The sequence below is a fragment of the Anabas testudineus genome, chromosome 4 (genome assembly GCF_900324465.2).
Source record: "Anabas testudineus chromosome 4, fAnaTes1.2, whole genome shotgun sequence".
NCBI classification, from domain to species: Eukaryota; Metazoa; Chordata; class Actinopteri; order Anabantiformes; family Anabantidae; genus Anabas; species Anabas testudineus.
In genome coordinates this window covers 7367637-7395631 of record NC_046613.1, presented here as the reverse complement: position 1 = coordinate 7395631, position 27995 = coordinate 7367637, and the positions used below count along the sequence as shown (strand labels likewise).

Here is a 27995-nt window from a genome sequence, read left to right as displayed (position 1 = left end):
ACTCCGGTGGGGACTGGTGATAGAGATGGAGGTGATTTACCCACCGCCAGCAGAGGAAAGAGGGCTGAGCCCTGAAGCTGCCGGGGGAACTTGAAGAGAGAGCAAGGGGGGGGGGAGGAGAAGAAGGATTGATATAACACGAGCGGCTGTCGATGCGCACAGAGATCCTCACTCACTCCTAGGTCTTTGAAGGCAGCACAGAGAAGGGGGAGCGGGCTTTCCACTTATTTTCCAGGCAACTTTTTCGAAGCGTGACTCCGCGGCGCCAGATATTCCTCACATAACCTTCAGTGTCACAGACGAGACGACGGGAGCTCAGCAGATCCGTGACTTTGGGAAGTTTTACCGCACTGCTGCATGACAGTTGTTGGAAGGACTTGAGAGACAGAGACACAGAGACACACAGAGAGAGAGAGCTGCTTCACCCAGGTGTGGTGCGGGATTTGGAGCTGAAACGGGGACTTCTTAAATGCTCAACTACATGTATGAGAAAGCAATGGCCCAAGACAGCAGGAACGGAGGAGCCTCCACGTTAAACAACAACAACGGCGTTGACAACAGCAAGAAGAAGCTGCTCATCGCGCTCGACGTGTGCTGCCTCCTGCTCGGTAAGTGCACTGATCGCTCAGCGCTACTGGGACGTGTTTGGGACGACATGGGAAACTTTTGCACCCCGAGTTTACTCTTAAAAAAAAAAACAGTGTAGGAGTGAGGGCAACAAACAAAACCCGCGCTTTCCAGTGGCTGCCAATAAAAGCTTTATCGTTTCAAAAAGTATTGCATGATATCTGTGCCCACAAGACGAGCTCATCTGCAGCATCAGCCTTATCAGCCAGCTCCGACGCACCAGCCCCATGCTGTGGAAGCGCAACACACGCACAACACAACACAACACAACACAACACAGAGCAGGCGCTGCATATGGGGACTGCTACTCAGTTTCAAAGCTGCATTGTTGACACTTTGAGATTTAACCATCAGGAGCACACACACACGCACACGCACACAGCCTGTGAGCAGATTCACAAATGTTTACTAAAGATGTCAGGAACTGTATCATCCTGCTCATGGATCATGTCAAGTAGAGCCGAGCACCACTGGGACAGTCAGTAGATCAGTAGATGCTTGCCAAGGCATAAACGAGGCACACATGTTTGGACGTTTTGTAATTTGCCCTTTAAAGCCTGTGACACCCCCTCATAACATTCTTCATCTGTCCCTTAACCTCCAGAGGTCCCATTCCAGCTAGGGCTGTCCTCACACAGACATGCAGCTTGGCTGAAGTCAAAATCAAAGCTTTATAGTGAAGGTATTGATTCCCAGCTGATGAAGCTGTGGCTGGGGCTGCCGTGATGCCAGCAGTGGTAACTGCTCTGGTTTGCAGCTTGTGTGATGTAGTGGTAGATAGGTTTCTCTTTGCGTTTTGGTCCTGACTTGTTATTCTGCAAGCATCTCCTCCACATTCAGCGTGCAGTGTTTGTGTGCGTTGCTTTCGATGGCTGGTTTGTTTTTGGCTGTCACTGTAGCCCAGTCCTTTGAGTCACTAGCTCCAGTAGCCCCCCCCCCCCCCCCTCTTTCTCTTCACTCTCCATCTCTCTTTTCTCTCCTTTAGAAAAGGATCATGGGAGTTGAGCTTAACTTCTACACATTCTCTCCCAGAACCCCTTAAATCCCTGGCCAGCTGCCCCCGATCACTTCAAATTACTTTCTCCAGCTCTCCCTCTCTCTCTCTCTCTCTCTCTCTCTAGCCCTCTTTCTCCCTCTCTGTCCGGGGGAATGCGTGGAATAATTGCTTAAGCATGTGTTGGTGGCAGGGGAATGCCTTGCCAATCTAGCAGAGAGAGATGGAAAAGTGGGACCCGTGGCCGAGGAGCAGGTGTGAGCCGCACCAAGAGCTCAATAGGGAGAAACTGCAGCCTCATCTGTGGAAATGAAATATGCAACATCACCACAATAGAGCAGGATTTTATTACCCAGGATGTTACAAATGGTGCAGATTAACTTACCATTGTGTTTGAGGGTTGTGTCGTAGGAGCAGATCTGCCTGACAGACGTTTTCCAGTGGGTTTATATTGGTTGGCTCATGAAAGATCCTCTGACATGGATAGACTGTTTCATCTGCACTCATATAAATGTAGATGAGCTCTGGGCGCATGTGGAATGAATTTCCTGCATAAAACAACTTCTTCACTCGTGAAAAGCTCCGCTATCAGCTCTCCTTTGCCATGTGGAGACACACACATATGCATGTGAACACACCGATACACACACATGCACACACAATGCATGTAAACACAGAAGAGACAGAGAGAGACACAAATGGTCACACAGATTCTCCTTTGTCATGCTAAATACTGGCTGCAGAGTAAGTACTGGTTGGCCCACTTTAGTGGTTTTTGGGGGGATTTAAGGGGTGGCGGGAGAAGGGGAGGTTAAAAGAGGGGAAGGAGAAAGACCAGGGGAAAGCGGGGGGGGGGGGGGGGGGGGTTATCAGGGGGTCCCGAATGAAGAACGAGGAATGTGGTGGAGTAGAGGGCTCAGATCTGGAATGGGCTTTGTTCAGTGTGTGTTTATCAGAAAAATGTAGTGTACACCACAGAGCCCGTTCTTACATACATATTGCATTACCTTTAATTAGTTTCTATCAGCCAGCTGGTGTCTCTACAGTGACTGTTTTCTACATGCCGCCCGATGGTCACACACCCCCAGGCACGGCTCATGATGCTGTTTGCATTAAAGGACATCTGAGGCCATCTATAATCACACACACACAAGGACTCACTCTAACACACGTGTATTAACTTAAAATGTTCCCTGGCTTCTGGTAATCAAAGCGTAATGATGCATAAACACAGCAGGATCAGAATGGTGATGAAAACACACACACACACACACACACACATCCAGCACTCAGCTGCTGAGACCAGAGTTACAGCTCCAGTTTTGGCAGCAGAGCGCAAGCATCATCTGCTGATTTCACTTTGGCTCGGATTCCACTCTTACTGAACAGCAGAGTGGATTTAGCTACTCTATAAGGAGCCTGCACACACACACACACACAGCATGCACTCACTGTAAATACACAAACCCCACCGCAGACCGTTGGAATTCATTCTTCTCTCTTTCTGTGTCTCCTCATGCGCTCATGAACATGGCTAGGCGCTGTCTGATAGCCTGCTATCATCCGGATTCAAATTGATGTTTATTGTGAAAACACTTTGTGAAGAGACAAACCACGTGAGCTCTCAGGAAACCATATCTCTAAAAGTAGCCTCTCTTAAACCCTGATTAAGTTTTACACAATGCAAAGGAGATTACGCATTGTGTGTTTGCTTGTGTGCATACAATGGCATGTGTAAGACTCATTCAGAGTCATTCAGAGTATGAGCTGCAGAGACCTTTCTCTGACTTTAAACATGGATTGTACGGGGCCGTTGACTTTCAGTCTCGTAGGTTTATTTTTAAAGCCGCACACTGTCTGTCTTAGCGTTGCCACAGTGACCAGCCATACAGCATATGTAAAGTTGCGTAAGGTGACTTAATGTTTCTCCACCAGTATCTCTTATTTCATGTTATCTGGGCTGCGGTCACATGTTCAATGAGTTGATTCTGAACAAGTAGTAGAGAGAAATAGTGTAACCTTTTGGACCCGGCCAGTGAACTTCTTAAATGGCCCTGAAGCATTAATCCTAAATGGCTCTATCCAAGTCCAGCCTCTCCATTAGCTGCTATAACATTACAGCAGTCAGTCACACAGCCCCTCATTAAAGCCGGAGAGGTTTAACCTCTGCCTCTCCAGGCCATGGCCACTTCAATCCTGAACCGCTCTCCAAATATTTTCCAGAATTTCTCAAATTCTTCATCTGGTTGCAGCAGCGTGGCCAGAGACCCTTGATGTGACATCTGGTGCAGTTTTGGGAGTGTGTGAACCAGGGGGCAAGGAGTATGTGTGTGTGTGTGTGTGTGTTTGTAGTGGAGTTCAGGAAAGGGTGGGAAACGGAAAGGTAGTGTCGGTCGGAGGTAGGTGTGGTTATGAAATGAATCCTGTTCATTTTTTGTAACCCCACAGCCCATTTCCATTCTTTCCCCCCTTCCTTCCTTTCCTGGCCCCTATCCGCTTGAGCTGCTCTTCCCTCTCCTGAAGTGGTTTTGCATCAGTGCAGAGAAATGTCAAAGTAAAAGTCTTAAACATGATAAATTTAGTTTAGTGTATGTGTGATTGTAGTAAAATACACTGACAAGTGTACAAAGTACATTACCCTACAGAATAATAGAACCTCCAAGAACGTCGTGTTTTTCAGACAACAGAGAAGTTTTTTGTTGTTTCAGACAACTGGAATCAAATAGCAAGTGGAAGTCCTTCACACACAAACCCAAACACGGGTTCACAATTAAAGCTGCTGACTTTAATCTGAGGGCAAATAGAGTTCTGCAAGAGTCTGTTCAGGGGCGAGAGCAGACTGATAAGAGAAATCCTACGCGCTACCTTGCTACATATAGATACAGAGAGAGAGAGAAAAAAAAACACGCCACTATCCCGATCTCCCATAAATTGAATCATGTCAAGTAGCGTGAATGTGGCTGTGTTCAACATTAAACAATGCTGGTCGCTTCGCACTAGTAGCCATTCAGTTCGTGGAAGAATTGACATTGTTTGCATTTTCCGTGTGGTTTAGTCCCAATGTTGATGCTACTTGTCAGTCTGTTCTTCCATATGACAGATAAAGTCAAAGGTCACGCTGACAATAGACGTATGTAGGACAAGTGTCTGCAGTGTTGAGTGTTTGACATTTCCTGCTCTCACCCACAGCCAACATGCAGCTTCACTCAACATCTAGCTTTGATAAGAGTTGATATTCATGTGGCCTGTCTATAATACCATACTTTTTCTTTTTGTAGACAATGTTGGGTCTGCACTAAGAGACATGCAGTGGCCCTGGAGCTATGCTTTGAGTGATCTGTGTCTGTTAGGCTTGTTGATGATGTGTGTTTATGTTGTGGCTGCAGGACAAGGCGAGGTTTGGGCCCTTTAAAGGTTGAGGAGCATCCTCGAGCACAATAACGGCTTTGTATGAGGTAGTAAGATAAAGATCAGCAGATGCTCATGACGACAGTAGTGACCATACCTTTCTATGAATGTGTGTAATTTTAGGAATGCCTTTTTTGTGTGTGTGTGTGTGTGTGTGTGTGTGTGTGTGTGTGTGTGTGTGTAGACATATATTTTTGTATGTGTTATGATGAAGCTTAGTGGTGCTATTGTGGCTAGACGCGTGTGTGTGTGGAATATTTTTGACCCTGTCATTGAGACATATGGCTGGTTTCTGCTGGTGCAGGAGTTAAATGACAAACCCCTGGGGTTTGTCTCTACGCAGGGCTGTGATTAGAGGTGTGTGGGTGCAAGCATGCATGTGTGTCCTGTGGGTTTTATGGGGGAGATGGAGCAGCCAAAGATATCATTAGATGGACTGTAAGGCCTAAAGGGTGAAACTGTGTGTGTGTGCGTGTGTTTATATTTGCCCCATGTGGTTCCCGTGGGCAGCCCAGAGGCATCAGGTTGATTGATGCAACTGTGTCTCTTTATGCCGGTAAGCAGACAAACTCTACGTCATCTTTTGTTCGCAGTCTCCATTCTGGCAAACTATTAAATTGGACAATCACACGACAGACAATACATGGACGTGTTGTGTACACTTTGACAGTGTTAGTGTAGTAAAGCGTCTGTTTCTCCTGTCTCTCTCCACTCTCTCATCTGTGATTATATATCCCTCCTAGGTAAACACCCTCAACCTGCTTATTTAAATCATTTTAGATTACTGGGCAGGACCCTACCATAAACTTTTGTTAACAGTCATTGTGTGTTTGAACGTGTGTTTGAGTTTTCTGTAAGTGTTGTAAATTAATATACTGTGGACTTCTGTGTGTGGTCATTGAGCTTTAAATAACCAGCAACACTGCTACTGGTTCTTTAATGTAAATGAGAGCAGAGGGAGCAGATGATCTTATACAGCAGTGTTTCATCACAGCCAACGGGCTGAGAGCTTTGGGCCTCATTACATGTCTCTGTTCCACCACATTGTCCCTGCCAGGGCCTCCTCCCTGCTGTTACACAGGCTCCTCTGTCTGTCACTTTCTCTTACTACGTTGCCCACTACAATGCTCTGTATTTGTGTGTGTGTGGACATGCTGTGCGCATCCAGAGATGGGGGGTTGGGGGGAGGGGGTCTGGGAGATTTCACAGTTTCGCCGAGAACAATACCCCTTTTGATGCAACTCGGCGCTCTTTGTTTCGCTAACGAGGACCAATAGAGCGATGGCAGACTGGGAATGAAATGGAGGGAGAGAAAAAGTGAAGAGACCCTCCTCGGTGGGCACTGAAGGCCACTTGATTATCAGTCAGTGGTTTATGGCTGGAGCTGCTCCTAGCTGTATTGTTGACTGAATTGTGGACTCTAGTGCTTATCTTCTGAGCCGTGGGTAGCGCTGGGTAGTAATCAGCTCAGCATCTTTATTGGCACAGGCCTTATCTGTGCAGCAGCCATTGAGCCCTATCCTGTTTACATACAGAGAAGAGGCCTGTATGAAGAAGCACTATGCAATACTATAAAACATCACAGAGAACATTCACACTGTAGCTCCAATTTAACACCTATTGTCTTTAGATAAAATGTGATGTGTGCACAGGTGAGGTTTAAAGGATATTAATGGAGAAGATGAGAGGAAGCGGTGCAAGACAATGGAGAAAGGGGTGAGGGAAGTTCTAGGACAGCATAATCCAGACCGAGGCGTCAAGTTTCAAGTACTCCACAGCCCTCTTCTCCACAGCTAGAGTTTTGTCTCAGGGGACAATAATGACATTATGGCAAGAGCAGAGAAACACCCAGCCAGCCACCTAACCAACCAGTCAAATTGCCTGATCTGGCCCCTGGCGCTGCTCAAGTTTCCTTGCAGCTGTGCACTCATCCTCCTCTTTCAGCTTCCACAGTGCAGCCAAGCATTAGGAATGTCTTGATGAGTAACTGATATTTTTAAAACACATTATAAATATCCTCTTGCCTCCCCTGCTTGTTAATGTGGCTCAGAGTTGATTTCCCACAAAACAGGGCTGAATCCGTAGAGTATTGGGCCGGCAGCAGCATTGAGAGGCTGCCCTCACAGGTGCCTGCTGGTTAAAGTCCCCTAGAGAATGTCCCAACAGATGCCTGTGTGTAAAGGGCATTTATTCTTGTGAATAAAATCCCTCTGAGTAAGCACATGTTTCAGCCAGCGGCCCCCCGGTCGCCGCAGCATTCATACAGTGGGAGGAAAAAGGACAGGGATTCACTCTGTACACCACTCTGCTGACCTCAGCCACTCCTGTGTATATCTGCGTGCACATGCACGTGTGTATTTGTGAGCTTTGTACATGTGTGAGACACATCAGCAGCTTGTGGAAACAAAGGACCCACATCTGTATCAGTGTGCATGCTTATACATCTGTTTGTAAATGTATGTTTCTCAAACAGTAGTTATGCATATGCATAAAGCCTGGGTGGTTTTTATGGAGCCAAGTTTGTTTATTTGGATTATGAGAGATTTTTTTTTTTTAAAGCCCTTTGTGGTCAACAACTTAACAATGTTTGAGAAAGGCTTTGCTGAAGTTGCCAGTGGAACCACAGTAATCCACTTCAGCACCCACATAACCACACAGACACACGCCCACAGATATAATAAGAAGTGTTCCAGTGACATTTGTGCCCTGCTCATATAGACTAAAGTATAATAATAATCCTAGAGCTGTCTTACATCTCTCACCTTTGACCCTTTAGCCCTGTGGCTACTTCCAGGGTCTGTCATGAACCTCAGCTAACCTAGCAGTCTGTTTCTGCATATCTGGAAGGCCACACATAGTCATGCTCTGGGCTTTAGTGACCCTAAGATAAAGTTAACTGTGTGGGCTTGCAGCACTGTGTAGCTTAACATCCAAGGCATCTGCTTGACAGTATTAAACCCCCCCCAGAGGTCACAGTCCTGTTTTAACTGAATGTCTCAGTGCATGTGTGTTGACCTGCTATAAATGTAAAAGCTAATTTGGATGAGTTACTGTTGACAATTGAATTGTGTGTACTACATTAACATTTGGCCTGTCGGCCATATGTACAGCATCGCCATAGAAACATGAACCTGCTGGACCAGGCACCGAGCCACTCATTCTCTCCAGTCCCTTGTTCATATCACTCGCACACACACACTCACTCACGCACACACACACACACACACACACACACACACACACACACACACACACACACACACAATTGCACTGTGATGTGCTGCTAGCAAAGGGCATTTAGCCAAATTAATGGATTAAGGGGTCCTGCTATTGCAAGCAATTGGCTGAACACTCTTTTGTGTCCCTCTCCAGGCACACACAGTTACACACATATCAAATAACCACCACACAATGTCTATACATACTCGTTTTTAGCAATGTAGGCAACCTCAACATGTTCTTCAGCAATGCAGCTTAAGTTGTGAAAATCGGACTGATAGAAGTATGTCTATGTGATAAAGGGACAAACTTAAACTAGACAAGTAAATGTAATAGATCTGTACACTAAAACAAGGTCCCCCTGTCATATCACATATAGACACACAAAGACCGAAAAACTTGAATAACAGGGCAGTGGATGAGTTTTACTCTATAAAATAACTAAATAAAAAATGATCCTGCACAATATAACACATGCTCTCCTTTGATAAATGGTTGGCATGCATCTTTAGTAAATGTCGGAAAAGAAATTTGATAACCAAAAGAATTTCAGCACAAATATATATAAAATGGATTTCGCCTTAACACATAGTTAATAAGATAAACAAAACATGTATATAATAATATGCATAGTATCTATGTACTGTGGACACATTTCAGGGCACTAAACACCTTTGAGGTTTGGTAAACAGCTCCACTCTTGGCTGTGTGGCCAAGAAGAGAAGTGGAGAAAGTTTGATTGATTGACTGCCCGGTCTATAGAGTCAAGACCCCCTCAGCCTCCACCCTCTCCAACCTTCCTCTGAATTGTCCTTTCTCTCCGTCGCACTCCTTCTCAGGATGGGTCTCATGGTGTGTTTAAGAGACAGGAGGAGGAAATCCTTCATTAGACTGGACCACAATACCTCTTCCTCAGGCCTGCCCCGCCTCCCATTCACCTCTCACACTTACTGCTGCCACTCTGGCATCGCTCACTATAATCACGATATCGTTCTAGTTGTGTCCCTGAAAGACATGAAAGCCTATTAAAATATCAATAGGGTTGGTGAGAGTGTTGAGAGCGGGACTACGAGGAGCTCAGCAGACACGCAGGTGTTGCTCTGTAGGGAAAGCCGTGCCATGTCAAGGGGAATTAACCTTTTGATTGATGCAGAGCTTTAGCTGGCATAAGAATAGCTATTGTTTCCTGTTCCGGCAAGTACAGTCTGTCTTCAGATGAGAGAAAATAACAGAACATTGCTGATTCTTAGCCTACAGGACTAAGGAGCTTTGGGCTGGGTAATAATGACCACCAAGGTGCAAATACTAATACATTCTTACAGTGCAGTGTGCTGCTTAAAGAAAAAGATCTCTTGATTTGTTGTCTGTAGGAAATACACACCATGCACCCTCTGCTGAGCTCAATAGATTCAAACAGCGATCCGCTACACTACAGACAAAGGTTGAGAAAGAAACATATATCCTCTAAAGCATGTGAGCAACGGCAAGGTATGAACACATAATACAAAACATTGCGTGGACAAAGTTACCATGACATACAAAAGAAGGATGTGTGGACAGAAATTGTGGACATTCTTAGGGTGTCTGATGGTGTTGGATACGTCAGAAAACAATTGTCCTGTCAGAGCAGTATGTAAATTATGTGCTCGACACAACACTACAGAATGATGAGAGGTCAGATGCTGCCAAGTGCTTTGTATTTGTATGCGTGGGCAGCCCCTTAGTCCTGTTAGTTCTGCTAATCTAACCGCTAACTCTCTATACCAAATTAAACTCCAAAGCCAATCAACAACACACCAACACACACCTATATAGCTAAGCCACACGTCTACACGTAAGTGTATGTGCACACACCATAAGTAAACACATAGGCATATCCTTTGGTGTGGAGATTTCTAGCACTCAGCGGAGCGTGAACATGTGAGTGGATTTACAGATGGAAAATAAGTACGCGCACAGACTCACACACAAAGGCCTTACCATGACCTCTGCATATAAACACTGAATTAACAAGCCCAAGAAATGCCTCACTCTCTCTCTAACCTGCGGAAAGTAGTCTTTAGTGGTCTACTTCTCATGCACCGAAAGAGAAAAATGCATGACACGATCTGATAAGACAAATAGAAGTGTTCCCAAACTCACCAAGCCACCCATTTAGGATCTTTCTGACCCTCCCCTTCTCTTTCTCACCGTTAAGCTGGGTTTTTAGGCCTCAGTTATTTCTCAGGCGCCTGCTTATGCAGCTCAGTGCCTTGATAGCTCATAAGGGTCATTAGATCTAAAAGTGCAGAACACACAACTTCTCACAAAAACAAGGGCTAATAAGTGCTAAACTGGACCTTTAGAGTTCTCTGTGTGAGTAATGGAAGTACGGTAAGAAGCAGTCTTTAGTGAGGATTTGAGAACCTTGAGCATCGCTGAATGTTACTGACCTCATGACAGAGCCTGTAAAATAGTTGTTTTTTAATACACTATTGCACCACAGGCTTTTGCCAACAGCCCAGCCTACCTCTTTCTTTTTCTCCCAATTTTTGTTTTCATCCCTCCCTCTGGTGACACTCCCCATTTCTCTCCTTCTCTGTTCTGGGTCAGCAGGCCCTGTGAAGGTCACACTCTCTTTATCCCATCTCCATAAAAGAGGTCATATTTCTCCAAACTGATGCTCGCGGATGAGGCTCGGTTTGGCCTGTAGGGTTAGTGTGTTTTATTTTGCAGTGTGAGGTTCAGGGCCTGATAGTGGTATGAGGAGAATGCCCACATACCAGGCTGTTTTCAGTAGATGGCATGGGAGGAGGGGGCAGCACAAAACAGCTTGGAATCTCAAGGCTGGGCCGTGTGCGGGCAGAGAGGCTTTTAGAAAGTCTCACTTTCCCTTTTCAGTCATTCAGCTGGTCAACTTCTGAAATTCCCATGGCATCCTCTCATTGGTTTAGTCCTTAAGCATTGGTGTATGTGTGTGTGAGTGTGTGTGTGTGTGTGTGTTTCCCATTTCTGTTAAGCCCATGACCTCCATTCACTTCTCCTCATTAGCATATGAATCCCCCCTCCACAAGTAGGCCAGAGTGGAGGGATGGAGAAAATGTATGTGTGAGTGGGCAGAGACCGGTTTTCAGACAAAACACGGCATTAAGCTGAGAAAGTCACATGAACAGAAGTGCATGTCTGCACCAGAAGTCTCTCGACTGAAGTGGTTTTGACCAACCTGTCCGGGTTTCCCACTGTTTTGTGTGAACAGGCTCAGCCAACACTAACCCTACCTGTTATGTGGGCAGCATGTGTCCCAGACACCGCACCACTGCCTGACCCAGCCCTGTGTGAGCCCACCAGCAGCCTGTCAAGCCCCTGGCTCTGCACCCTGTTTGTGCAGGTGTCTGCCTCAGTGGCCATCCCATCTGCCGCCCTTTGCCAACCACTGGAGAGAGAGAGACACGGAAACAACAGAAAAATGTTTAAAGCTCTTTTCAATATTTAGTTGTGTCATGCACATTTTTTTTACTTGTGCTTAAATTAAGAGAAGAGCATTTCAGCAAGCTTCTCAAGATTAAGTTCATTCAGCAGCACAAAACAAGCCCATTCAGGTTCTTTTTAGAAAATTGAGTTATTATATTATATTATATTACCATAATTTTCATCAGTAAGCACTTCAAGGTTTTCTCTTAAATCTTTTTTTAAGATGCTTTGTATTTTATAGTAATAATCACTTTACACACAACTATAAAGATTAATAAAGAAATGAAGGCCAAAATGAATGAATTCTAACATTTGTACAATTTTGAGTATGAGCTAATGCCTGGAAAACACTTGAGGTGACACACTTTCTGTTTCAAGTGGGAGCAGATGTCATTGAGTAGATGTTAAAGAGCCTGACAGCTGGGAGAGCATGTCTGACAAACATGTATAAGAAACTGTGTTTAGAGGTTTTCAGGAATCTCCAAGTTCACACTACTGCTGTGTGGTATGCTGTTGAAGACAGACCAGTAAAGCGATCCCCTGCTCCCATGGCTTGGGAAACGTCAGCCGTGGCTGCTTTAGGAACATTCATGAGTAGATCTCTGACTTTGACCCAAATGTCAAAAATCCCTGTGATGTGAGCTAACCACACAAACCACACGCAGGAATACTTTCTGCGCAGTCTGACGCTGGATGTATGGTGTTAACGTGTGTGTGTGTGTGTGCGGGTCCTCGCTTGCTTATGAACTACTACGGTAGTGTGTGCTCACGGCAAACATGCTGTCATGCGAAAAATGTTCCAGAGTTGGGTGGGCTTGGTGTTGTTTTTCTTGGAATTCACACATTTTAAAATCCCTTAAGGAAAACTTCTGAAAGTCCCAGCCACAGCTTGTACGTCTGTATTTGTTTTCTTTTGATTTAGAGATATGTATTTACTATTGAACTTGAACACGAACATGCATATATCTGCTAATCTAAGTTAAATGACTGCGGGCTGCAGCTTCACATTTACCTCAAAGCAATGATAGTGGTGTCAATCTTTAAGGTCCAGCAAGAAATCAGCAAGGAAAGCGTTCCTGACTATTAAATTGTTTCTGCCAAAAAAACTAAAATGTTTCTACACGCAGATCTTCTACAGTCTTTTCTGAGTCCTCTGAACGCCTCACAGGGTTCTGACAGACTGCCCATGTTAGTGTAGTCTTTTGTTTCTAATAGTCCTGGTCTTTCTCTGTGTGTATTTGCTCTGTCAAGAGGGAGTGATGTTTAAGGATAATCCTCCGTGGCCTGCTGTCCCGCTGTCAGCAGGGGCACTAAGAGATAGCTTGCTGAACAAACAGCCTGTTTAAGGCTCACACACACCTGTGAAGGCTTTTCAATGCTGATGTGTATTTGAATGTGGTATTTTCTTCCTCAGCTTACAGGTAAGTGGAGTTAGTAATAACAACTATGTATGAGTGGGTGTATGCACATGGGTTCACACATCCATTCACCTGTGTGTATTTGTGTGTGTGGGTGTGTGTGTGTGTGTGTGTGTGTGTGTGTAGCTATGCTGCCTACCCTGGCTCTGCACCGCACCTCTATTCGACCATACCAGAGGGGTTTCTACTGCAGTGACTACAGCCTGAATTACCCCTACAAGAAAAGCACCGTCCCCTCCTCAGTGCTCATTTCTGTTGGGTTGACACTACCAGTGGTGTCCGTAAGTCCCCCCCCCCCTCCCTCCTCTCACACAAAGAGTATTTGGCTGTGGGGGGCACTGAAGTCGGAAACAGGGAGGGCGTCGAGGTTCATGTAGGTGGCAGCAAAGGAGTGATAACAATATGTCAGATGCGGTGTGGTTTAGAAAGACATTGCTTAAGTCATAGATTCTTAGATCTGTCACTCCTTTGCTCTGCCCATACATGACATCCTTAAGCCTCACCCACTTCTGCCATATCCCATGTTCCCCTGCTGCCAGCATGCTCTTTGTGCACCCTCCTGTTTATGTCTGTGTCACTGACCTGGTGCTTTTATGCTTTCTTTCTTCTCTCTCTCTTCCTGTCCTTCTCTCTCTCGGCTCCCCTCTTTCATTGTGTCTTTTGTAGCTAGCCTGCCTTTCCTGATCATTGAGACTAGCACCATAAAGCCGTACCAGCGCGGGTTTTACTGTTCGGACGAGTCCATCCGCTACCCCCGAAAAGAGGGAGACACCATTAGTGATGCCGTGCTTTGTGGCGTTGGCATTCTTATTGCCATCTTCTCTGTAAGTCGACCTCTACACCTCCCTTTGTTTGCATCTTTCCTCCAATTTAAAGGCACTTTTTAAATACCTCACAGTCCAATAGTTAACGTAGTTCCTTAACTAAAAAGTTTGAGTGATTTCTTATCATGCAGTATTCTCTAAAATCCTCCAGTCTTTTGCTATAAATGTGCTTTATATGTCTTCCCCCTCCACTCTACAATGTTTTCCGTATCATACTTCATTCATCGTTCTTTAACATTAACTCTGAGTCATCCAAGCTGTTTTTTTATTACCTCACAAAAATGTTTCTCTACCACTTCAGTGGTACACTTCAGTGGTAGAGAACCCCCCCTCCCTCCTCCCGCCAAGTGACATTAGGAAGTTCGTATTTGCATCTATGTGTGCTGACACTTGGATGTCAAAGACCAAAAAGTTTTTACAAGCTCCTGGTCCATTCTCATGCCCCCACTTGGAGCCCTGTGCCCACCCCCCATTTGAAGGTGAAGGGTGAAAGTGTCAGTGGCATTCATGCTCTGATAGCCTGGGGGCACCTCACCAGTTAGCAGCAGTATGAAATGGCCATTCCCATGACTTGACTCTGCTCCAGAGGCTCATGTGTTGTGCCAGCAGATTAGAGGGGGGTCAGGGTTAGTGGAAACCTGCTATAATGGCATGTGGTGGGATATACGTACGTCAATTAGTGCCACGTGGTCAGGCTAGATGATCTTTACAGCCCCCAGACTTTTTGTGGCACAGCTCCCTCATAACTTCTCAGACTGAGACATCACTTCACCACAGTCTCCTCACCATTAGCTTGGTGGGCACACACACACACATACACACTGTACCAGCTCACCTCCTCTGCTTATAGGAAGCAGGAGACTGTGCTTGTATTAGTTAGCTTCCCCGCATGTTCATGTGTGGGCAAAGCTGGCGTGTCTTACACAGCTGTCTTCCATTACTGGCGTCTACTGCCATGCCAACACCATTCCTTTAAAGCACGCACGTGCACGGTCAATATGCAGGCACACACACGTATACTGTATGTGCATATATATACATTCACAGCTATCTGGGCTTCTTGTTCATCAATAGTGAGATAGGCTTCTATAAGCATACACATTGACGATTTAAATAAACCAGGAGTCACCTACTGAGCCCTCTGCTCCCTGCCTGCGGTATCTATAGCAGGCCCTGTCTGCACTCAGACAGCCAGACACAAACTGTTGGAAACCAAGATTGGGAGACAGAGAAGAGAAGGAGATGTTTGAATGTAAATGCTGTCTAACCCAAATAAACATCTCTAGCCTCTATCACCCTCCTATGGCTTTAATCTCTAGCTTAGATCAAAATGATTCATCAACAATAGCACACACACATTACAACTATTACGCCACTATGTTTGTTTCTTCTGGCTGTGAGCCTACCAGCTGACCACCCAATAGACAGGATAAATGTGTTTATCAAGCCTAACAATACAGAAGCCGTGAGCTTCTGCATTGATAGGTTATCTGGGCACAATAAACCCGCACATGTGTGCACATTTAAAATCTCACTGACAGTAGTGAGCGTCCACTGACTCAGAGATAGGCAGGTAAATATTTTTACTTAAAGAGTGGGAGACATGGTAGGCTGAATAGCAAAGCCTTGTGTGGACAGAGGAAGTAAAAGGAGATGTGGTTAGTGGTGGAAACCAGCCGCTCTGTCAGTCAGATACCGTAGGTGGTAGAGATATGATTGACATCCCTATGCCTCAAAGGCTGCATTGGAGTAAAGCCCCTCAGCGTGGAAACGAACTTTCCATGGGGCCCACTGCATAAAACCACCTGACAGTGAGTTAGGGTTAGCCCTGTTAACGCACCCTGATATAAATCTTTATTGTATCAGTCAGATCAGTCGTAATTTAGATATTAACCGCAACTTCTCCGTTTAACTCTTCGTGTTTTTCTTTCCCTCTTGTTTTCACTGTCTCATTATCCTTAAAATAGCCCATAAAACGCCCCATCATTTCATCAAGCAGAGCATCCTCACTTAATAATCTTTCCCTCACATCCAAACTGCCTGAGGGAAAGGCAGGCCATGCTCATTATGTATGTTTGTCTGTGTGAATCTCGCTCTTTTCTCACCTTCACACAACCTTTCTGCTGTGACATCTGTGACATCAGCCTGGAATTACATTAGATATTCTGCATGATACACACTCAAACGTTACTATTGTACTGCATGGTTACAGTAGCTGCATCTCAGCAACATCACATAGCTAGACGATGTCTCATATATGTGATGCGTGTTTACCTCAAACAATCCCAGCATCAAACTGTTTCTTTTAGATTGCGATTGGAGAATGCTTCAGGATTCATCAACTACATGAGGGGACCAAGTCTTTTGTTGGAAACCCCTACGTCGCAGCTCTCTACAAACAGGTCAGCTCCCCATGAAAGTGCTTTCATACAAGGAAATGAGAATCCTGCTTTGGTGTATCCCTCCTAAATTAAGTGTTAGACGATTTTACTGTTATCATTTGAATTACGTATTCATTCATGTGTGTCCCCTTGCAGATGGGCGTGTTCCTCTTTGGCTGTGCTGTCAGCCAGTCATTCACAGACATCGCCAAGGTGTCTGTGGGTCGTATGAGACCCCATTTCATGGATGTATGTAGGCCAGATTTTGCCCACATTAACTGTTCTCTGGGATACATCACCAACTATACCTGCACTGGTGACGACAGCAGCGTACAGGAGGCCAGGTTTGTGGTGACACCAATACATACATGATGTGTGCTGTACTAGAAATACTAAAGAAAGACTAAAGATAATCTTTCTCTCCACAGGAAATCCTTTTTCTCAGGACATGCATCATTTTCGATGTTTACCATGCTATACCTGGCTGTAAGTAATTATGAATCACTCTCACAAATACTCATATATCACAACACACTCATCCATTCAAGTAGACACATGCTGAGAGCCATAGAAACAATGGTTTACAGATTGTATACTGAGTCATGGAAATAAGGTTGGCCTCTAATTTGGGGATTCACTGTCTGAAGAACAAACAAAACATTGTTTTACCACTTTTTTTCTTTTTTCTGCTCCTCACTCAGTAAGAGTGTTGTTCTCTTTTACTCCTTCAGAGAGTTAGATGGATGCACTCCACCTGTTGTCATCAGAGCAGCTGTGTATGCACTTCTTGTCCCCTCTCATTTCCCTCCATCGCTCCCTCTTGTTGTAACTGCTGTGGATGTCTGATGGGACTTAGCGCCCTAGAGGCATTTCATGCTTCAGACAGTCTAATTACACACACATAGACAATTGCCAGTTCGTAGCCCCCTTATCATCCCTCCCCCTCTTCCTCTATTTACACACCACACGTTTCCACATAACTTTGCATGACTTTGCCACATTCAGTCCGGAAGAGAGAGTCAGTGTTCTGGGTGTGGATGGCGAGGGCTTGGTTGCAGGGTGGTCTTGCTTCTCACACTAGACTGACAGTCGAAGTTCTAGCGTATTGTTGTCTATTGTCATACAGGGAGAGCTAGCTGTGGGTATTTCCCAGCCTCTGGGTGAACCTACAGCTGCACTCTGGTCAGACCAGGGGAAAGAGATGAATAAAATGCAGAGAAAAAGCAGAGTGGGAATGGAGATATGCTGCATCCAGACCACAGAGTGACACACAAGTCAGAGACCAGTGTTCCAGCTGCAGCGGGCTCAGGAACATAGCCAGGGGAGGCTGGTGCGAACATAAACCGGGAGAGCATAATGAGTGGACAAGGGAAGGAACAGTTTGTAGCTGATGTTTTGGAATAAAAAACAACTTGGAAACAAAGCCCATAGTGGAGGGATTCCTAGTGGAAAAAGGAATCTGCAGAATTTTTTGTCTTTGCTTGCACAAAACGAGCCATGTGACTTTTTGTGTTGCACTGAATAATGTTTGGATTTTTGCATTCAAAAATGCAAAAATGATCATATCTGGCCCACCAGACAAATTATGTCTAATCATTTAGTAACAACAAATATCTTTGTTGGTTCCTTCCCCTCAAACATGTCCTATGTTTTTGCTCCCATTTTTCTCACCAGTCAGTTGTTCACACCGTGTGGTTGTTGCCTCACCCCCCTTCAGTTATCACCTGATTGGTGCTTAATTTCCTTCCGAGCGTGCCTGTGTGCCGTGTCTGTGACTGCTGTGGTCGGAGCTGCATCACAGCCTTCAGATATGGCACACAGATGACTGGCACAAACCACACGGCACACTGCACAGCTACACTGCAGCCACAGAGAACTAATGTGTGCTCAGAGCAAACATGTTTTTGGCTAATGCTCGCAAATCTCCCTGCACATAACATGCACTTTTCATCCCGCAAAGAATCAAGATGAATTTAGAATGAAACTGCTTTTGATGAGGCCGATAGCGTATTGTTTGCCATATTTGATATAAATGAATCATAACCACTGGTATGCCTTTGTCTCACAACATTGTGTGAAGCAGAGGAGAAAAAAAGAAGAGGGCATGCTCACAGCCCTCATTTTCATTCTTTCCCACTTTCTTGTTTGTTTGTATTTTCTTTAATTTCACATGAGATCAAGAGAGACGGAGGGAGAGGATCACAGTGGAATGAGCTGGATTCCTTTAGAAACCACGAGACTCTGTGTCGCTCTTGTCTCCCTTTGTCATGGGAATCTGTTGGGACTCCTACTGTTGTTGTTCCTTATTGTTTCCTGAGTTATAACTATTTAAGATGCACAGACAACTTGTGGGAGAACGGCTTGGTTCAGAAAGGCAGATGCCTGACTCTGTGTTATCAATTCTTTCAGTTGCTTATTATAACTTTGCTCGTGCTGAATCAGGATTACATGGGTTATTTGGGTTTACCCACTGGCCTCGAGTTAGATAAGGCCAATCCGATGGGCAGGTCACTGTACCTCCTTGTTGTGACTAAGTTCAAGTCCTCATTTCAATTCCTTTGCTGTAGGATGTTGGACCAGACAAAAGCACTTATCAGTAGACTTTGCCCACTACCTGAGAACCACCGCAGAGGAAGCCTGACGTCTAAACATCCCTGTCAGGGAGGAGAGAACAAGACTGGAAGGGATGGGAGGGCTCACTTCCTCTGATTCCATAAGGACAAGAACAATGATTAAGTGTTGTAGAGGAAGTTTGAAGGAGCTTTATGTCCACACCTACAGGGTTGTAGTGGATGGGAGGGGGGTTAATGGGAGGCACTGTGGCTGTCTGTAACTATTGTTAGCCTAGCTGATTTAAAGACACAAGTCTAGAGGTTTGACCTGGGTAGACCTAAGCAGAGGCCCGCCCTCCAAGGCCCTGTCTCTGGGTGTGAGAGAAAGGAAGTTATGGGTACGAAAGGGGTCGAAACACAGGATGTCTGAGGAATTTCAGCTGATTTCACCACTGTGCGTGCATAAAAAAAAGAAGAGACTGTGTATTTATACTTGTGCAAGTGACTGAAAGTGGCCTTGGACTTCGTTGTTCCTGTTTTGGTTCTCCTCCGTCTTCACCATGACCCAGAAAATAGTCTTTGACCATGTGCACAGCAAGGGGGTACATCCGCTCTGTCTTCTATTCACTCTAATAGAGGGTAGAGGGTTCATCCCAACACAGTGTTGTAATGTGCATGGCCGGGTATGTATATACGTGTGTGTATTCCAGTGGCTCTCTGCGGTTGTGCTGTTTTCACAGCTGGGATGTTGAACCATGCATCAGTCATGTCCGGCTCTCAGGCAGTCAAGTGTGTGTGTTGAGGAAGAGAGAATTCATTTCTCTGTGGGTCTGGCAGGCTTGACCCCTCTGATTCAGTCTAGACTTCTCAGTAATAATACCAACACACACACACACACTCACACTGCAGGTGCAGGGTCAAAAAGTCAAAACCACACATGTTAAACTTAATGACTTTTATGAAAATGTCCAGGCAGGTGTGTGTGAGGGCTCAGGTCATTACCGACAATGGAGTGACATGACATTTGCATTGATGACGATTACATGTTTTACATTATAGACACATAATTTTTGTTGTTTGCAGAGTAACTGTGTACGGTATATTAAATTCTGTTATCTATGTGTTTTCCTTGTCCACCCCCTTCTTTCCTTCTCTTTCCAGTTTTATCTCCAGTCCAGGTTTACATGGCGCGGCGCACGTCTCCTCCGCCCGCTGCTCCAGTTTACCTTGTTGATGATGGCCTTTTACACTGGCCTGTCGCGTGTCTCCGACCACAAGCATCACCCGACTGATGTCCTGGCAGGCTTTGTGCAGGGAGCCCTGGTGGCCTACTGCATAGTAAGTGCACACTGGACACAGCACATGCAAACTGTAAAAGAACTATGAAATGTAGCACAATTACACACAGACAGGCTGTCTGCAATTGAAACCTTTGTCTGACTGAGCAGTAGGGATCCTGCTCCTGAACCCAGCTTCAAATAAAGTCCGCTTCCACACAGCTCTCTTTTTACACTTTTCTCCTCTCTCCTCTCTGGTGAAAAGGAGAAAAGGAGCAGGCAGCGAAGTGAGGAGAATCTGATTCCCTTTAATGAATAACACATTGCTTGGATTGTGTGTGTGTGTGTGTGTGTGTGTGTGTGTGTGTGTGTGTGTGTGTGTGTGTGTGTGTTTCTTGTGTTAGTGTGAATGATACTCTGCAACCTTCACTACTTTTGTGACATATCGTAACAGCAGTTGCCAGATGATTTTTGTAACCCTCATCATTACACTAAGCTGGACGGAGCCAAGGAAAATTGAATTTGGGTTGAGAGGAAAATAAAGAGAGTGAGTAGGAGAGAGGGAGGATTAGCCTTTGAAACAGGAATGAGGCTGTTAAAGGTTTTTATTTTTTTTGCGGCTCTGTTTCTATCAGCACAGCGGGCACCAGCTAAACACTGCTGCCTTTTGGCAAAATATGGAAATACCCGCTAACACACACACACTAAAGGATCCAACTAATGAACATGGAAAGCATTAGATTAATAAAAATTCAGCAAGGCCTCAGTAGAGCCACCGAGGCGAACCTTGGCGCAGCTAAAACGTTCGTTCACACCCACAGACACACAGCAGGGTCCTTCAATGCCAGGATTATCGAAGGATTCAAGAAGAGCCAAGAGTGGAAATCAGTGGGTAACAATGTACCAGAACGCGGCGGCATAGTCTGAGCTCCTACAGCTGGGCGTAGCTCTCAGAAGACGTCGGCTTTGACAAGTTTAAAAATATTATTTGCTTAAGTCATAAGCTTGACCTCTGAATGGGCAGATCTGGCAGGACGAGCGAAGGGAGGGAAGTGACAGGAGAGAGGAGCCTTGTCTACATTTTGGCTCAAGACGAGCGTGGGTTTAATCCGACTCAGCTATTCCACAACCCTCAGAGAGACACACACTCGGCCACATGCATACAGATCGCACATAGAAATACATGCAGGCAGACACACAATCGAGGCAGCAAGGTTAGTTTTACAGTCCTTGATTTGCCCGTTTTCAGTAGAAACACATCTGCGAGTACTTTAGCTCGGCTGTGTCAGTCTCTCAACGAGAAGCTGAGAAGAATGGGTCTGACAGCGGATGAGAGGAGGAAGGACCGAGGCGGTGGGAAGCCTGTGTGCCTTTTGCCAGCAGAACACACTAAATCAAAGTGCGAACGTCTTTAGATCTTAATTTAAAAAATGACTTTTGAATTTCAGTTTGAAATGTAAGAGTAAACGCATGAGTTCACACTTTGAAATCATGACAGAGTGAACATTTTTCACCACATGTTCGGAGCACTGACACGGCCTTTTAAATGTCTCTGCTTAGATCTACTACATGTGCTTTTGATGTGCTGTGATTGCTGTTTACATGTACGTCTCTCATTTATCTTTGAAGGTCACGTAGAACAAACTGTTACAACATAACAAAGGTTTTTAGGGTTTTTTTTTTTTGGGTGCACACACACACAAACACACACACACACACACACACACACACACAGGACAGTCTGTATCCCCTCGGCTGTAGCAGTGGCTTTGTTTTTGGAAGAACTTAGTGTGCTGCCAGTCAGTCTCATGAGATGTGCTTTTATGAAGCTGAAACAGTTCATATTTAAGAGCCCCATGGCAGCGTGGGTAATGCGGTCCATTAATCCAACCTCAGCTTGCGTACGTGCATGAAAAGATCAGTCGCCAACAGCGGATGGCGCGCTTGTCTGAGATACAAACGTCAGATTCGAAGAACAAAAGGGCACATTGGAGGAATTAGTGGATTTGCGCGTCAGTCTCTAGTGTGCAGTTATGAACAATAGTTTGAAATATCACATCATGTGTTGTACGACCTTGTGGAAAAGCGTCTTCCTTTCCAAATACATTTCAGTAATTGTCTGCAGAGGCGTGTGTTGTTACAAGACTTTACTGAATCTCCTAGTCCAGGTTTCCCCAGACTACAGTTACCTCTTTAATCCCAATTCACACCCCCCACCCTTGGAGTGCCAGTAAATGAACAATAGAAAGTCGGGGCAAGTATAGACACCTTCGCGTACAGGGACATGCTAGATTGTGGCTTCGCAGCCTTTGTTGTAATCAAATTGCTGCTTTAAACCCGTTTGTGTGTCTTCACATTTGATGATGGAATGAGTCTGATTTTTTTGAAGAATATGTAAATGAATGTCTGTTTCCAGTGAAGCACTCCAGGCTATAGCACCGTATGTCTGGGCTACGATAGAAAGAATCGACAGACCTCAACAGGAAGTGGTCCATCTGTCCTAGCTGGTACCTCATTTCAGACACAGTGACCTACTTTTCAACGTGTGTCGTAATAACAGTCAAGAGGACCAAATCCAGCAGGATGCAGCTGTCAGAGAGAAAGCTGGACCCACTTTCATTTGTTTTTCCAGGTTCATTCCCCTCGGGAGAGCTCGCTGCACATACGGAGGGTCTTAAAAATGCTCAAGAGTATCCGTGTGGTCACTGAACTTGTGTGTAGGATCAGGAAGTCATTTTTATCACAACACAAACACAACTTATGTCTCTGTCACACACCGCCAGTTAAAGTTTACATTCAGACATGTAACGCTGGGACGCGGTAGCATGTGAAATGTCTGTTTATCTCGATAAAAGTGGAGCTGAAGATGAAAGTATAAAATGCATGCAGCGATATCTGACGACCTACAAATGGAGTCACTGACGAATTGTGTGGTTTGGCTACATATGCATTCGCAGTTGGCTTCATGTGCATGCAAACACCATCAAACACAGTTTTAGCCTTTGATAGATGAAGAGGGTCTAGTGAGTAATGCGAGCGAGCGATTGCACTCGCATCCTGTCTGACTCAGCGTCTTTATGTGTCAGACAAGACATTTCAATAGTGTTTAAGGGCCCAATTAAACTCACACACATATGCATAGATATTTATGTATACACACCTTTAAAGGGTCTGCGGGGTTTTTGTTTTTTTTTTTCTGCTGAGTCAGTCAACAGTTAACACAATAGGTCTGGAAACTGTGTGCGTGTGTTTGTGTATAGCATGCACAGGAAGTGGTGAGGTCGTGATAAGCCTTCTGCCACGCTAGGTTCTGGTGATAGGTTGGGTGACGCTGCATCGAGGCCCGCTGTGGTTGGACGCCAAGCTTCCTGATGGGAAACAAGCCTGGTCTGTTTCCCATGACACCCCCTTCATATCCCTTTACGTGGCTCTAATTATACCATCTGTAGAAAATACTGTATATGATGTAGTAAAGATAAAGCCCAAACGTGTCTGTATAGACAAAGAGTCCTTTAAAGCATGAAAACAGCTGTGCTGTTATCATGGTATCTATCTACATGATGTAATCTGTCATTTAAAGGTCACTAGTGAATGCTTACGTTATGGTCAGTGAATGTCGAGCAGAGACTGTCTTTGTGTGGAGCCAACCACTCAGACTGAGACAGTCTGTGACTGAAATAGACCTCTGGCTGTATGTCGGCCATCTTTCCTGGAAAACAAAGGATGAACAGTAAACTACACACTACCACTGTACTTTACTGTATATGTTTTCCCTGAGGACATTTATGAATGAGAGCAATATGTTTTTTCTCCAGTGAGATCGATCTGTGTTGTTTAACCTGAAGAGCTGGGGCAAGTTGAATGGCAGCTTCTCCCCTTTGCCCTCCTGCCCTCGGCTGGCAGCAGGAAGGGAAAGAGGAGGAAACGCTGCTTTGCCTCTGTGTCAGCTTGAGTGTTTGCGTGTTAGTCCACAGCTGAAGCCACTGCTGCTCACAAGTGGCCCCAGATCCAGTGGAAACGATAATCCACTGTTACAGCGGACAGTAGTTTCCATGGTGCCACTTCCCGTCCACTGCCCATTTCCCTGTTTGACATATGATGTCAGGAAAAGATTTCTTTCTTTCTCTCTCTCTCATTTGTTCACTACCACTGCCAGCCAGACTGACCTCAGAGCTGATGCAACACAGGAATTCACCTCTGGCATCGTTTGATTGAAGATTAACAACGTTTGATTGTCGTTTTAATGTGAACTACACTAAGATCACTTCCTTCAGTCTGATTACTCACTGTTCGTTTGGAGATGGTGGCTGGGAGTTTTTCGTCATGGCATTATAAAGTCATTCAACTTTCTCGCCAGCTCACAGCTCCCCTGCAGGCACACCGTCATGTGGGTGTGTGTTAACATCAGTGCTGTTCAGACCTGCCGTGTTTTCACACTCTTTCCAGTTGTGTGAAGTCGTAAATGACCAGGATTACAAATGTGACTTTGAACTCAGTCTGAGCTCTGCCATACGTCCAAAGAAGAGAAGTGTGTGGTCATTTCCTGTCTCTGCCGTGGAAAGAGACAGACCATCATTGAAATTTAGTTTGCATGTGCAAACCACTTGATTTGATATGCACATCATGGTTAAACCCATTTAATGCAAATTACAACTGTAACTTGACTTTGACCTACTGTGGTACATTTACATTTAAACTAGACACACGCATGTCCAAATAACCACCTCCGAATGCAACTTAATACCCTGTGATTAGAATAGTTTGGTCTTTTTTTTTTTGCTTGGCCGTTGCTGTTTCTCTTCTGTTGTTTCACTCTGCTCCCCCTCTGTTTGTCCACCAGGTTTTCTACGTGTCAGACCTGTTCAAGCCTAGGGTGAAGCCGGCTACACCTCCACCCTCTCCCGTCAAGAAGGAGCTGCTCCCTTCCTCCGACATCATTGAGAGGAACAACCACCACAACATGGTGTGAAAGAAGCCACATCTCTTTCCTGTGACTGAGGAGCCGCTCACTGCGCTGCTCAACTCCCATCGGACAGTAGAATGTAGCGACGAGAGACTGTAGCTGCTTCTTAAATAGCATCCTCCTCCCTTTTGAAATGCCCGCCGCGGCACTTTGTGGACTAGGGTGTCAGGTTTGAGATTTGCACAGCAGAGTCCACTCTCACTATCCAGACTTAATATTTACTATTATGTTAACTACTTATCAACATTTGAGCCCATCGCTTTGAGCACAACCGTAACAAAATTGGAAATGAAAAGACAAAAATGAATCGAGACGTTGATGACTTGACAGGCAGAGCTGAGGTTGTGGAGGTTTGATGGAAGCGTAACCACATAAATGGAAACACTTGTGAAGAAAATGAAGAGAAGAGACAAAATGAAAAAAAAAACAAACCACCTGCCTACGAAGAGAGGGATTCTCAGCTACGCTCCCTCTCTGAACTCTCTGTGGCCTTGGAACATCGTAGGACAACAGCTTCCTGAGCTATGGGAAGGATTTTACTGCAATAACTAGCAGCGTAGAAATATTAACAGTATAAAAAATATATAACATATAGCACTGTTTTTAAGTTCATTGTCCATTATTACCACTTGCTGCCTGAGATGTCTAACTAAAAAAAACTTTATGATGCTGACGTCCACGAGACAGAAATAGTTACTCAGAGAAGAAGCCAACCGAGTGTGGTGGTATTCTCAATCTTTCACGATAAACTTAAGCATAGCATGACTCAGAAACAATTCCCCTGCATTGATAGGCCACATTAACATCTTGTCAGGCCTACAAACAAACTTCAGTGCAGTCCTATGGATGTCTTATCCTTGACCACTGCAAACTGAAGTATTCTCATTACACAATATGTCTGTCTCCAGATCTCCAGCATATCAAGCTTTTTGTAGTGGACGGTCATTGCGGCCCAAACCCGGGATGTTGCATTTCTTGAGGGTTAGTTGTAGTAAAGGGGGGATAATTTCAGTGGAAGGAGTGAGGCAGATCTCACAGCCTCCCAGCACCTGTGTAAGAGCCTTGGCTGTGCCATGTCGCTCTCTGGTGTTGGGACCATCTGTTTGTCTTCCTAACCAGGAAGCAGAATAGGTGGGCAGAGTGAAGAGGTGTGGTCTGTCACTGTGGAAAGATGGTGATGAGTTACAGCTAAGCTGGCACATTAATTTGGGATGACCTGGGCTCTTTCTGCTGGCAGGGAGGGGCCTCTCACCCACCTAATCACTCAATGGCAATGGATGTTTGTCTCTCAGTGAGTGTGTGTGTGTGTGTGTGTGCATGTGTGTGTCTTGTATCCTCCTGTGCTTGTTTGGGTACGCTTGTGCTTGTACATGTACGTGTGTGTGTGTGTGTGTGTGTTTGAGCGCTGTGCCCCCTCTTGATGAACTATGTGTGTGGCAAATGAAACATGCAAGGTCAACTGTGTGTGTGTGTGTGTGTGTGTGTGTGTGTGTGTGTGTGTGTGTGTGTGTGTGTGTGTGCCACCTGTGTGTGTCAAAGAGCAAGCGAGCAGGTGAACGTTCTAAAAAACTGTGGATCTATTATTTTTATTCTCTGCTAAGATGCATCTTTAACCTTGTATGTTTATAGCCTGTCCTGTATCATCGCTAACAGTTGTACAGAACCAGATACAAAAGTCCTTTTATTTACAGCCTACTCAGAAATCCTCCTCCAACAACACACTTCGCCATGTTGCACATCTTTCTCACCGTCCGTCCTATCATTTCACAAAGCCGTTTTCACACACTTTTTTTTATAAATATATAAATAATGTATAGATCACTAAAATTAAGATATTTGTTTAACATGTTTAGATATATCCACTATGATTACAGACCTGTGTTCTTCATCAAATGCTGCTTAAAAAGCATCGATTGAGAGATTTTTGTAACTAGATAACTAAACTATTGTAGATTGTTATAGTTATGTTTGTAATATGCATTCAAAATAAAAAAAATACACCCACAACTGTATTAAAATTCAATATTAGTATTTTTGTATTGTCTTGTGTTTTTGTACAAAAGAAATAGTAGTGATGCTATTTTTTCTGCTAAATGTACTTAGCTCTAATACATGTGCTTTTAAATAAAAAGCTCATTATAAACACGACTTGGGTTTGTCTTCACTGTTCTGAGCTTGATCTACAGGTGTTGAAGATGTTTGTATTGCTGTACAGATGGAAATGACTTTGCTGCCTATATGCAGTAAAATATTTAAACTGCATACCAAAAAGACAAGACTTACTTAAGCACAAGCTGTACTAACTTTGAAATTTAAAGTACCTTAACTAAGATTTTCATGCATGACTCTAACTTGCAATGAAAGATTTTTATATTGTCACTTTTACATATTGCCAGGAAATAGTTTGTATTAATTAATTTAAAAAATCCAGAGGCCATATCCCATAAAAAATACTTTTTTGTGCCTTTTGCAGACATGACAGGCTTAGAAAAACTCTGTGTCTTGTGTCTTATTTCACAATTTGGCAGACACCAGAGAAGCTGGCGTCATCTGTGAGTATGTGTGTGTGTCTGTGTGAATGAGTGTTTCTGCAGAGCTGCCATCACAGTTTGTGATCCTGATCTAAACAAAAAGTGTAATTTTCTCCACCACAGTGTGTTTCAGCCAAGGAGAGAAAAGCTTGAATGACACTTTGTGTCGTCTCAAATGTTTAACTGCACCCTACAAATACAGTGTTTAATCCAAAAGCTACACTGTAATCATGGAGAGCGCACCATTGCATGTCCACATAACTGCATTTAACACATAATCTGCAAAATCTACAACTCTAAGCAGATCTGCGACACGACCAGCAAGGAGCGAAAGTCTTTTTTGAATAGTTT

At 44.6% G+C, this 27995-nt stretch overlaps 1 protein-coding gene across 2 annotated transcripts; it reads left to right on the top strand.

Moving 5' to 3' along the window:
- Positions 1 to 48: 48 nt before the first annotated feature.
- On the top strand, positions 49 to 27256 carry plpp3 (phospholipid phosphatase 3). Of its 2 annotated transcripts, none has more exons than XM_026345392.1 (7): positions 49 to 608; positions 13243 to 13397; positions 16250 to 16342; positions 16478 to 16665; positions 16750 to 16807; positions 20035 to 20211; positions 24991 to 25128. In XM_026345392.1, exons 1-7 carry the CDS (start codon positions 470 to 472, stop codon positions 25117 to 25119), a joined length of 939 nt encoding a protein of 312 aa, XP_026201177.1. In that variant the 5' UTR covers positions 49 to 469; the 3' UTR covers positions 25120 to 25128. The 2 variants fall into 2 exon arrangements, with proteins under 2 accessions (XP_026201177.1, XP_026201176.1); XM_026345391.1 differs by lacking the exon at positions 13243 to 13397 and adding an exon at positions 13783 to 13940 and having other exon boundaries at positions 470 to 608; positions 24991 to 27256.
- The last annotated feature ends 739 nt before the right edge of the window (positions 27257 to 27995 follow it).